Source organism: Rhagoletis pomonella, unplaced genomic scaffold (genome assembly GCF_013731165.1).
Source record: "Rhagoletis pomonella isolate Grant_MI unplaced genomic scaffold, Rhpom_1.0 Rhpom_scaffold_00002, whole genome shotgun sequence".
NCBI lineage: Eukaryota > Metazoa > Arthropoda > Insecta > Diptera > Tephritidae > Rhagoletis > Rhagoletis pomonella.
Genome location: NW_023458556.1, coordinates 45,707,238 through 45,720,974, shown reverse-complemented (window position 1 = coordinate 45,720,974; position 13,737 = coordinate 45,707,238). Strand labels below are relative to the sequence as shown.

The 13,737-nt window shown below is 34.0% G+C and overlaps 1 protein-coding gene across 2 annotated transcripts in view; it reads left to right on the top strand.

Annotated features, from left to right (window-relative positions):
- LOC118733696 (G1/S-specific cyclin-E2) overlaps positions 1-13,737 on the top strand; it is a 142,466-nt gene that overhangs the window by 112,700 nt on the left and 16,029 nt on the right. For both annotated transcript variants that reach the window (XM_036463208.1, XM_036463207.1), the window contains one exon: positions 7,961-8,135. In XM_036463208.1, coding sequence (XP_036319101.1) covers positions 7,961-8,135 — 175 coding nt within the window. The remainder of the gene's footprint in view (positions 1-7,960; positions 8,136-13,737) is intronic.

Sequence of the window (13,737 nt, the reverse complement as noted above, 5' to 3'; positions counted from 1 at the left end):
TATATTATATTCCTCATTGTGCATTGAGTGGCGCATTGTCAATATTCAATGTCAACCGGAATTTATGCTACGAAATGCTTAGACCGTCTTGCTTTGCCTCATAAAAGTGAGATTAACTGCCTTCCATTTGCACATATTCATACATACAGTCGGTGTCAAATGTAAGTGTACACCTTGTTGTAATATAAAATTCACAATTATTTTCATGAAAAGTTTTTTTCATCGATTATTTTTGAAAATATAGTTCATTCTATAACATAAAGTTCACAAAAATTCAAACAATTTTCATCAAAATTTCGAAATTTTCGAGTATGCAGTTTTGTAGCCCGTTCAATTTTAGTAAAACAAAGTGCAAATTTCAAGGCGCTAGAGATTAGCGTTGATTTTTTAGAATTTTTTTTTGTGGAGGGTGTCGCGCGTTTTCTTCCATATAACGCTTGATCAAAATCTATTTTTTGATATGGAAAAAAATGCCAAATAGTTATATAGTTGCTACATAAGCAGAAATAAATTACTGTTACTTTACTGAGGTAATTGGTTGAGCTATGCCGTACTGGGTATGTATTCTAAAGCATTTTGCAGAGTGAACAAAAAAAAAAAGAAGCCTTTCAAAGGCGCCAACTGTGTGCTGCCTCATTGCAATTGCGATCGTCGACGTTGACACCGCAGCGCTTTTAGAGAATTAATGCAACAGCACGTTTGTATTGAATAATGACCACTTGTGTAATAGTTAGATACTTATATAGTACTTTTGTGCATTTGCAGTACGGTTCAAGTTGGAGGAGGCCTATCTTCTGCTTGACTTTGGGAATTCTGTTTCCCTACGGTCTTATTAAATAAAGCTTTTAATCATCATATTTGCTTTTAAATAAATAACTATGTATGTATGTATGTAGGTGTGCAATTAGTTATGGCTGTGTATAGGTAGGTGTTCAATAATAACTTTTATATACAGTGGTCGAAAAAATTATAGCCGCACCACATTTTGACAAGTTCTAACATATTATTTTTCGTTATTTAATTTTGGTAATTTTTTTAAATAAAAATATAGTTCATTCTTTAACGAGCCCGTGTAAATCCAGGTTTCAAACTTTGTGCAATATTAATTAATTTTTTGTCCCATTGACCTCTATATACCGAATATAAATATACACAATTTTGTTTTATGTGCAAGAAAACAAATCAACCGTAATTTTACGCCATTTGAAACATGTACTTTATTCTACTAAAATTCAATGGGCTACAATTCTGCATACTCAGAATCTTTCTAAGAAATCTAATTTAAAAAATCTCGAAATTGTTACGGAAGCTTGTGATTTTTTTAAATATTGCATAAAGTTTGAGAATTGGATTTACACGCGTTTTGTAAAAATTAGTCAAAATGTGGTGCGGCTATAATTTTTTCGTCCACTATATAAAAAAAAATATTATAGTTACATACCTGTAAAAGCGTAATTTTATTATCTTTTAAATGGGTGTTTATTTGATTGTTTTTCAAGCATTATTAACCTTGTCGTCGTACATTACTGTTTGGCTTAATAAAATTGCACTTTAAATTGCAAATTATTAAATGCTCACAAATGAGGCATTTCAGTTGTAAATTTTATATTAGATTTTTTATTTTTACTATCACTTGTTTGTTCGTTAGAGTTTGATTAAATTACTCTCAGCAAATGATTAACTTAGCGTGCAAACAAGAATATGTTATAGAAAATTCCTTAGTGAAAAGATTAAAGAAAGAAAAAGAAAAATAAAAAGGAGAAGAAAAGGAAAAGAAAAAGAAGAATAAAAAGAAGAAATGAAGAATAAAAAGAAGGAAATGAAGAAGAAAAAGAAAAAGGAAAAGAAGAAGAAAAAGAAGAAGAAAAATAAGAAGAAAAAGAAGAAGAAAAATAAGAAGAAAAAGAAGAAGAAAAATAAGAAGAAAAAGAAGAAGAAATAGAAGAAGAAGAAGACGAAGAAAAAGAAGAAGAAGAAGAAGAAGAAGAAGAAGAAGAAGAAGAAGAAGAAGAAGAAGAAGAAAAAGAAAGAGAGGCAGAGGTTTGAAGAGACTGTCCTCAAGGAGCTATATCCTCGCCTCTCTTGCGATTTTCGGTATTTAGTGCTACAACGGAATTGAAAGACTTCGCTCACACGCACAACAGATACGGAAAAAATATCAGGGACGTCTGTTGAAAAATTCTGACTAAAATTGATTAATGACGCAAATCGCGGGCGTCTTACTCTAAATTCCAGCATGACAAATCGGAAGTTCTCAATCTTCTGGTGGTTATATGCGTAAACTGTAAGGTCTGGGCGTAACTTTCCATTAGAAGATGAAGGAAGAGCACTACGTTCAACTGATGGTAATTGGATTTCTGACAGTTCCAACGAATCTTTAATAAGACTCGAGTGCTCATACCAGCTATGGTACCTTGGGTATACGAAACTTTAGTTATACTGGTCATCAATTATTCTGTTGTTGTGTGATGGCGTAGACCCGTTGTCAACACCGCCGTTTCTATGTTAAACCAATTACAAAGGAGTGCAAGAATTAGGGGTAGACATTACGAGCGCCATTAACAAAACGCCAAAAGCAGCTCTAATTGCTTTATAAACCTTGCTATCACTGCAGTGCGCGCTTTCACTCATCAGCACCTGGGTTCAAGCCCTCATTCAAGCAACATCGCGAAATATATAGAAAAAGGTTTTTTCTTAACAGCAGTCGTCCCTCGGCAGGCAATGGCAAACCTCCGAGTGTATTTCTGCCATGAAAAACATCTTCTCATAAAAATACAATCGCCGTTCGGAGTCGGCGTAAAAAACTGTAGGTCCCTCCGCTTTGTGTGACAACATCAAGGCGTACGGCACAAATCGGAGGAGAAGCTCGGCCAAACACTAATATATGTGTAAGCGCCAATCTATTATTATTATTCTATCACTGGAGTTTGTGGTACCGGAGAAAGCAATGACGGAAGTGCCGCCTGGTTCGGTGATTGGAGTTGCGGGGACAACGTTTTTTTTTTAGAAAGTTGTCAAAGCAATACCCTGTGAGTTGGGCGCCTTAGGACAAACTGTTACCTGGAGCTTCATTTGGCATAAAGTGCGGTATTACACTAAAAAAAATAAATAAACCATAGCTTCTTTGTTTCAAACTAAAGCACCTATGAATTGGCGTCAACGACCTTTTTTGGTTTGAAAAAAATTTATTTTTGGCGATTTTTTCATTTGAATACGATTTCGTTCTGCACTTCATATATGCTTTTTTTAGTAATTGGTAAACCGAAAAAAATCAAAAATTATCTGTTCCCTCTTATGGCGTTCGATCCATTCGATTCATTCTCGATATTTTCTCGAATTTCTAGACAACACCACTCTGTGATCGGTCTTACAGAGTTACAGAGTGGCATTTTTGGGAAAATTTTCTATTGAGCTGAGCTGATTCTTACTTAATACAAAATTCCAGACTACATCACGCTGCGATCGATCAAACAAACCGATGTTTAAGTTTGTTTAAGAAATCCCTTTTCTGTTAAAAAATTTCAAATCAATAACATTGAAAACGAAAAACGACTGCTTGAAAAATCACGTAACTGCTTCTTATAGTACCTTTAAGCAATATAGGGATCATATAAGTATGTTCGGCAATTATTATTATTATTATTTTTTGTATGGGGAAAAGTAGGTAATTCACTCAGAAAAAAGTTATCAAAATTCAACAAAATTTTTGTGGAACTCAAAACTTACACTATACTGTACTAAAATTAAATGGGCTTTGAAACTGCATACTCTGCTGCAAAATCTGATTAAAAAGTTGAAAATTTATATAAATTTTTATCATTTTTGAAAAAAGTTTGAAATATGAACTTATATGTTTTTTTAGATAATGAGCTATATTTTATAAAAAAAATAAGAAATATTAAAAAAAAGAAATATGGGAAAAATTTGTAAAAATGTCGTGTCCCTATTTATTTTTTCACCACTGTATTAGTATGTATGAGAAATATTTTTCAGTTTTTTGTTTTTTCACGATTAAGTTAATCCTCGAAAAACTTGCAATTTATTAACAAAGTTAAGAAATTTAAAATAATAAAATAAATCAAGTTTAAAAGAGTTTAATAGCACATTTTTCGCATTTTTGTTAAATTCTGTATATTCGTTTCTCCATAGTTAATTACAATTTTTTAGTATCGCAAAACTTTTACATATTTTTCGTGCCGCTCTACATAATAAGTAGTGCACCGATAAGGCCACCGTTATTGCAACATTCTGTTGCAACGAATTATTAATAATAAATATGCAACATTTTGTGGCACCAATGTACATACGTACATACATACATATGCGCATTCTACTAACCTAATTTTAGAATTTTGCTACGCCACTAATTTTCCCGCTGCGAAAATTACACCAGCCAACAAGACCACCACCACCGCAGCCACCACCATAACAACTAGAGACTATCAACGCCACCAAGTTTCGGCCAAAGTATTATTATCGCTAACGCGACTTGTAACTGCAAGAATAACTGGTAATAGTAGATAAGAATAAAAAATTGGAAATTTTTACAAATAATAAATATATAATAACCACCACCGATAACCTTAATGCCAATTTAAATGCTCACATAAAAGTTGCCACGCGGTATCTAACGGTGGCGCAAGCAATTTGGGTTTTTCCCCAATGTACGCTGCAACAAACTACATAAAAACCCTCGTCAACCAATATTAAGTTGCGTTTAAGTGGCATCGAGCAACAAAGCAAAAAGTGCTAACAAAAAAGTTGCTGAATTATGGAAAAAAGCTTAAAGGAGCTGCGCATACGCAATGCCCCCCATCGCTTATCAGTTGTAATTAACAATTCAAACGTTTTTTTTTTCGTTGCCTTCTGTTGCATACATTTTCCTACGTCTCTAATATAGATTGCGGGGAAAACTGTGAGGGAAGTGGGTAATTTGTGTATATATTGTATAGAAATTATGCGCATAAATGCCTGTCTCCTCCGTCGTTTGTCAAGTGCCGGTTGCCAATTGGTAGCTGGCTGCTGGTGGTGTGGCCAGCGGGGAAAAAAAATGTATTTATTAAGTAAAAAATGTATACATACATACTGTGAAGTCAGCATATTTTGAAAAACGTTTATTATAGTTTTTTTTTATAGAAATTCTTTGAGTCAAAAAAAAAGCATAAGAAAATTTATTGCAAATTCTAATTGTTAGTGGCTGAGCATAAAACAGACATGACTTAGTCATTTGGTGATTATTTTTCATTGCATTTAGCATTTGGCTTTGGTTTTTTCGCCGTTCCAAGTTAATAAATTACCTTTTGCGATTTCCATTGTAATGACTTCCTCAATTACCAAGCTACACACATAGCCATAACTCATTAACCTACTGAAATGAAATATTTATCAGCTTTGCAGCAAAATTGAATAGTTTGAAGCGATTACATACATAGCTTTACTACGCATAATTATTTAATTGTTTTCAATAATTCGTTGTTCTTCATTTGTTTTTTTTTTTTGAATTTTACGCTTGATGAGAATTAAGAGTATCTACTTTTCTTAATTAATTTAATTTAATTTAATTTTGATGGGCAGGTCCGTTTGGCTAGCAGTACATTTTGCTCCCCCTTGCTCTCCAATCTCCTCTGGCACCTTAGACTTATATCCGCAACTTCACGCAGGTTCACGCAGGCCGTCAAAAAAAGGCGACCGCAGAAGTTGCTATCTGGTCTCAGACATTCCAGGAGAGTGGCGGAGCAGCTGAAGCACTGCCATTTCCACTTCATAAATATTGTATGTTCTGCACTGAAGGAAATGGCCTTTGACCACCAACGGCGTGAAAATATATTTTCTCTTTCTAGGAAATACGTATAAATATTAGCTCCGAGGCCTTTTTTGATCCCACCTATGCCAAGCTTGCCTAAAAATCAGACAGTTCGTAACTTCTATCCATCTCTCATTTTCTAGAACAGTGAAAATTTCTTTCAACAACAGCTTACAAGTGGCAATAGACATGCCAGTGTTTTTCTATCAGAAGAATCTTCTTGTTTCTGTCCCCTCCTTGCAAATTTGTCTGCAATACAGTTACCCTCTACTATATTTTTTGAAGGAACACACTCACATATTATTAAGACTGTCCTGAAGAGGTCGGCGACAATCCAGCACAATTTTTTAGTTATTCAACGTTAAGAAACGCATAGTTGCAATTGTAGGTTGTCTTTAATACCGGCACCGGCTATAATAAAGCCCCATATTAGCTGAAACCTTAGCCAGGAATACACTATAATAGTCTTTGAAACGAAATTTGCACCTAAGGGCAGGGTTTCACGAAAAATATTCCTCCATCCACTTTGCCATGCAGCTGCACATCAAATTTCAATACTAGCGATTCCTCCCTGGTTGGAATTAGCGCAGAGAACTTTCTATTTGGACCCATACTTTAAATACGCTAGTGGAGACTGGAAGAATTTTTTTGTCTGTTAGTTTTATTTATTAATTTTATTTTTTAGTTTTCTTTAATTTTCCTAATTTATATTGTTTATATGTATATTTTTTATGTAATTTATATATTTTTCAAGTTTTTATTTAATTTTTTTGCATTTTTAAATTTGTATTTACTTTCGGCCGCTGTGGTGTAGTGGTAAGCAGTGCGCGCTTCCACTCCGCAACGCCTGGGTTCAAACCCTGGTCAAAGCAACATCGCAAAAAATATAGAAAAAAGGTTTTTTCTTAACAGCGGTCGTCCCTCGGCAGGCAATGGCAAACCTCCGAGTGTATTTCTGCCATGAAAAACAGCTTCTCATAAAAATACAATCGCCGTTCGGAGTCGGCGTAAAACTGTAGGTCCCTCCGCTTTGTGTGACAACATCAAGGCGCACGCCACAAATCGGAGGAGAAGCTCGGCCAAACACTAACATATGTGTAAGCGCCAATCTATTATTATTATTATTATTATTTACTTTTTTTTAATATTTTTATTTGTTATTAATTTTTTGGAATATTGTTTTAAATTAATTTTTAAAAATTTATTAAAAATTTATTGATGTTAAATTTATTTGTTTTTATGTTTTTTAAATAATTTGTATATCTTTTCATATTTTTTTCAATAAATGTTTTTATTTTTTATTAGATATTTTTTTTTGCTTTTTTAATATCATTAAATTTAATTTTCATTTCACTTTTCATGTTTCTATTAGTTTTTTTTAACCGATTTCAAAAAAAGGAGGAGGTTATCAATTCGTCGGAATATTTTTTTTTTTAATGTATTGTACCGCATAACTTTGGACCACGTCAACCGATTCTTCTCGTCGTCGTCTCTTCACGTAAAAACTCTTTTTGCATCGGAAAGGTAGTGTCTCAGAGGTGGTCCCTTACTAATCTGGTTTAGATCCGATCATTGGATCATGAAAAAATTAACGGTACTCTTAAATTTTTATATGAGATTTGAAGTCGGTTTTGTTTTTTGCTTAAAAATTACTTGTTTAATTAAAAATTTTACTTGACATCTATTTTTATTTATTCTTGTATTTTTTGTTAATATTTTTATTTGTTGTTTAGTTTTAGTTTTTGTTTAGTTTGTAATTTTGTTGGTTTTTTATGTATTATATTTTTTTAATTTATTTATTTATGTTTTTGTTTCTATTGTTTTTTGCATTTATTTCGGTTTCTTATTTTTTCTATTTTTTAATTTTATTTTAACTTTTAGGTTCGGTAATGATGTTTTTTTTTATTTTTTTAATTAATACATTTTTTTAAATACATATAATTTTTACTTATTTTTTAATGTTATTTTTTATGCATATTTAGTTTTTATTCTATAGTGTTTTATTTATTTGTTTTTATACTTTGTTTTCGACAGGCGAAATTTTTTATTTAAGTTTAAGTACGATGGAATTGAATCCATTAATTTTTATAAATGTAAATTATAAATTTTCGAAAATTTTCTCTTAATAATTTTTTCTCTCTTTTTGGTCTATTGCAGAAATGGGAACTTTTTGTGCTGAGTCGACTTGGCTGGGACTTGTCGTCTGTTACGCCTTTGGATTTTCTAGAACTATTACTTATCCGCCTGCCAATTAAGAGTAAAGAATGTCCTGATTTGAGTCTCGAAAAAGTAAGACAACATGCGCAGGCCTTCATATGTTTAGCAGCCAAAGGTAAGCTTAAACAACATCTGAGCAAATATTAAGTTTTTGTATTGTCTTCATGGCTTTCGGAAGTAGTTAGATTTTCTAATGCGATGATAATGTAATGGTAAATACATAGTATAAAGCTCTTGAAACACTCTCTGAGCTTATCTTAGTTGCACTGAGTTTTCTCCACACCATAATTGCTTTAGTCTTAATGCATTTCTGCTTTTGCAATCCTCCCATCTTTCTTCATACAGTCAAGCCCTTGCCAATAGTTCTTCTCTGCCAATATCGTCAGCCGTCCAAGTATGTACATAAAAGATATCCCTTGAATGAAGTTACCCACCATTGTCTGGCGTTAGTCGGTCTGCTTTTATGTCTACATCAGACTGAAAATAAAGTAAAAAGAAAAACCATAACGTTAATAAGAATTCGCAAACCACGCAAATAACCTGTCTGCGGCTTTTTCGCGGCATTATCAGCTGTAGCAGAAGACGGCAGGCCAGCATAAAAATGAGCCAATGAGGCAGCGCGGCAAGCGCATGCGTTCCTGATGCCGCTGCCGCAACACCAAATGTTCTCGGTTAGTTCATTATGAAACATTTTTTATGTCTTGGCGTGTGGCTACAAGACGCATAGCGCAAATACAGCTCGAGCTAAGCATTTAGACCCTTTGATTTCTTTTGGTGTCCGTCTTTATGACGTTCTGGTTGCCATTTCGTTGCCACAGTTTCAAACAGAGTGCAACATTGATTTTGCATACATACATACTACATCCATGTATTTTTTTTGTATTCATTGAAAATAGTTTACGCTGGCTGCTGGACTAACACACATACAGAGATAGTTAGACTGATTGTCTGTCTGCTTGGTGTGTTGTGTTGTGTCTCGAATGTTACGCCACATTCCAACTAATTCATTATTGATTAACTCAAGCGAAGGATTGCTTATTTCGATTTATTGAAACTATATGGCCCCTTAGCATTGTTCTGTAGTTTTCGATTTCGGACTTTTGTCCTGTGTGAAAGAATTTTGAATGAAGAAACATTTAGCTCGACCGTAGTACTTTTTATCTTGAAAACTTTTCTCTATTAAGTAGTTCTATATCGCAAATGACAAAGAAACATCCAGGAGAACGGCTGATATCTCGTATGCAGAGGAGTAACTATAGGGTGGCATGGCTGGCAAAATGCCACGGGCCCCCGATCCGAGAGCTTTTTGACATAATCTTTAATGGGATATCTGTCAAAAAAGCTGCAACTAACTTTACAGTCGACTTTATTTTGACTACGACTAGTTTAAAAAGTTCAATTAAATCAAGTTAGGGAACTTCCTATTCTTTTTAATCGTTATATCTATAAATTATTTTGTACTTCTTAGTTCTTTTGTTAACAAAAGCGTGTTTTTAGTTTTTTTAAACTATAATTTTATTTTCTACTTTTTAGTCTTTTGAAATCCTGCAATAAATATTATGCAGCCCGCATATTTCTCATTCTATCTAATTATTTCAATGCATCTGTGCCACCTATCGGCACAATTTTTTGTGGAGTTATATATTGTAAGTAATGTACGTTCCAAATATGAATGAAATCGGACTATAAATGCTGGTTTTACAAATATCTCGTCTCCTCTGCCACCTAGCGGATTAATTCGTCTTTCATATTGCATTTTTCATGGGGTTCTGAGATAAGTTTGAAGTTTCAAGTCTGTAGCTCATCGGGAAGTTTGTTAAATATTGATTGCAAAATTCCAGGACATACATACATACATACAAGTGAAGTTAAATAAAAGCTTGTAAAATACAAAATACACATAAAATAAAAATTTCAGTAGGATATCTCGAAAACTGAGGGACTAAATTGCGTTCAAACAGACAGACAGATCGACTTGGCTAAATCGACTCAGCCGGACGTTCTGATCATTTTGGCAAACATTTATGTGGTTCCATATCTACTTCTTCTGGTACTTACAAACCATAGACCAAATTCATAATACCATTTCATGTTCATGAAAGGTATAAAAATGATGGAAAAATCGTACGTTCGCGACCGGTACTTAAGCTTATAAATAAAAAAACTAATAGAGGAAGGAAGTATCTTTATTCCTCTCTAATATAAAATCAATCGCTTTAGAATATTCTGTTCCATTTCTCAGTTTCCTGCATTTTTCAATTTGCAGCCTAAAACGACTTCCATTATTATTCGTACGTTCGCAATTATGCCTTTTGCACCAAAGATATACCCAGCAAAATGCTATAGAAACATAAAAAAAATTTATAAAAATTTATTTATTTTATTTCAAAAGCGTACAAACGTACGGTTCACGAGCGTTCGAAATGCCCGTATGTATATCGTATTATTTATTTTATGTCGTTCTGCTTTCCTGAAGTTTGTACTGCATTAATGTTATTTGTTCCAAATCCTGTGCCTACAGCTGAACGATCATTTTCGAAACTAAAATTAATAAAAACCTATTTGGGAAACTCTATGGGACAATACAGGCTACGTAACTTGGCTATTCTGTCTATTGAAACTCCTATGGCTCTATCTTTAAACTTTGTTGATTTTATATATTCTTTTGCGGAACAAATTTCATTATAAATTTGTATGTATAAACCCATGTTCTTGTATTAGATATTTAACTAAAATACATATACACATTATTGTTAATAGTGTTGGGTAACTTTTTAAGTGGTTTTTTGGAGTTAAACGAGCTTCAGATGATATAGTTACGCTCGTATTTGTGGGAATATTTCGTATGTGTTACAATGAAGCCTTTGACAAACATAAACTGCCTTATTGGTAACCGTTGTGAGTTCTGAGTTCCAGTTGAGTATTTTATCCAGTGTCAACCTCAGTTGTTTCGCTTACTGCGAGAACACATTCTCCATCCCTACCCATTTATGTATGTAGGTACAGGTCAGGTGGACTTTCCCATATATTTCTTCTTTGTTTTTGAATGCGGAGATGATAGACTCCATTGAGTTCATAGACAAACACAATTATACTGTTAAATAGAGGACCATCTGCAGTCTGGATCGTATAGTCTCTTCATCATAGTCCTAAACGTGGATGGCACGGTCTTGCCTTTTGGCTTTTCGTCGACAACCAGCGTTTATAGTATGTGGGACAGAAGTCCACACCTAGGAAAGTCACGGATGCTGCCTGCTGTTTCCTAATATGGTTTTGGATGTTTAAATATTTATGAACCAATTGTACTAGGTGGTCACCATTTTGGAATTCTTTCAATACGGTTTCTTTCCCTTATTTTCGCTGCTTTTTATTTTGGAATTTTTTCTCCTGAAATCTTTACCTTTGAAATTCTATTGCCTCTACGACGTGGCTAAATCAAGCGTTTGCCAAATTAAAACAGTGGCAATAATGAAATTTTATACTTTTTAACATAAAACAACAAAAAATAAAACGAATGCATTTAAGAAGTAAAGTACAAAGTGCCGACAATTATCGTCAAAACGGCAGTCAAATTTGTGTGGCAATAAACGGACCAACGGTTGATTGAAAGTTAGTCGCGTGGAATAGGAAGCATCAAAAAAAGTGCCTTTATGATTTAGGGCAAAGAATGTAAGAGTAAGAACGGCATTAAAGATGGAATCTCTACTTAATTTGATGGTCAAACGCTGGATCTATGATATTCAACACCTTAGCTGATCGTACAGAAGTTTCAGCTTTTTTTTGGGGCATTGGCTCATGCAAATTCCAGCGAACAAAGTTAGTAAAATGAAATTAAAAAAAACAACTAAAAACAAAAGCAAATCAAACTTTGCCGTAATTTCTTCAGAGGATTAAGTCAAATATTTCGAACCCCTGTGGTTTATAAGACACACCAATGCGAGAACTATGAAAAAGGTAGTTTTTTTACTATCTTACGAAACGTACCACACGCTACAGTGGGCATATTTTGTAGTACTGTTCTTCAAAGTCATATTTTATTGGTTTTTGCATTTTTTTTTTTTTTTCTCCCCTTCATTTCGCAACCATATCGCCGAAAGGGTTAAGTGGCATACAAAGTAGCGGGCAACGCATGCCAAAAAAATTAAGGGAATCCTTTTCACACATATTTTTTTTCACAAATCTGCTATATTCCTTTCCCCTAAACACAACGAAATTGTGTAGCTGCTGCCTGTGCCACAGCGCAAAAGTGTCGAATTACAAATTTTTTGCTTCGCATGAAATTTTACAAAAAAAAAAACGTTTTCGCCACCGAGACGCCTTCACATATTCGATTGCGCTATTTTTAAACTGTCCTCATAAACCTTCCAAAAACATTTTATAATTTTATAACATAAGATGAAGATAAAAAACAAAAAACGATGTGTGAATGCCGATGAGCTTGAATTTGCGGTTGGCGATGCTTTCTTCGGAATTTAATTTAATTTTATTTTTTTTTTCATTGTACTCAATACCCGTAATAAACCGGCACCCATTTTTCGTACAGGTAATTTGAGTAATTTTTTCGTCGCAAGCGTCCTCCGCCCGCCCGCGCTGCACCATTTCGACGATGGAGTATTCTGAAATTCGCTTCTTCGCGCTTCTTCTGTAGTTCACTCGCTCTGTGTGTTGTGCATAAATTTGCCAAGTTAATTTCTTAATTAAATGTCGCTTGCAAATGAGTTGACGACATAACACATATCCACCACAAGTTCTGTACTACGCACCATACACTACATCTTTTCGGCATTGGTCTGCGGCGGCGGTGTAGAATCCTTTTTCAGTGAATTTTTTCTCTACCATTTCATACATTTTTGGTATATGTATTTTTTTTTTTTTATATGTGCGATTCTTCTTGTTTTTTTGTTTCCTCACGCATTCGACATACCCATATTGCATTTGCATAAAATCACAGTGTAATAATAATAATAACAACAATGCATAAAATAAAAGAATGTGGCATGCAACACATAACATAACTGAAACCGGTATACATATGATAATATCCACCACAAAATTATCATCAAAAACAAAAAAAAAGTAATAATTGAACAAAAAAAGAAAAGTAATGAAACCTTCCAAGGCGCAGAATAGGCAATCGAAATCCAGTTTCTTCATGGCGGCGGCGACGAAAAAATGCAAAGGATGCAAAGCGGTTTTTTCAACTCCTTTTCTTTGTGTTGTTTTATTTTTTTCTACGCCACCGAAGAAGGCCTCCAACGCAGGCAGCAAGAAGATTCGTTGTTGTGATTTTATCCAAAAATAAAAGGTATTGCAGACAAAAAAAAAAAACGAAGAAAAAGTGCAAAAATAAGTAAGACAAAAACGCAAAAATGCGAATGCTATTGCGAATGCGAAACGATCGTAATTCATTTCTCAGCGACCACCTATTGCTACCACGGCATGGCAATACCAATGGCTCCAACATTCACACACGCACACACACAGAGAGTCTAGCAAAACTACACAAAGGAAGCGCATGTGCGCCTTTTGGTGTTGCCTGTTTGCGTTGAAGCGAATGGCAGTGGTAGTGTATGTAATTTTCCTTTTCATGCTGGTGTTGCCTGGTTTGCTCCTTGCTGCTGTGTTATTGTACTGTTGTAGTACTTTGTACTTAAATGCATGCACATTAGGGTGGTCAAATTTTTCTTTTCCAGCCTAACCCAGTACTGAAGAAAATC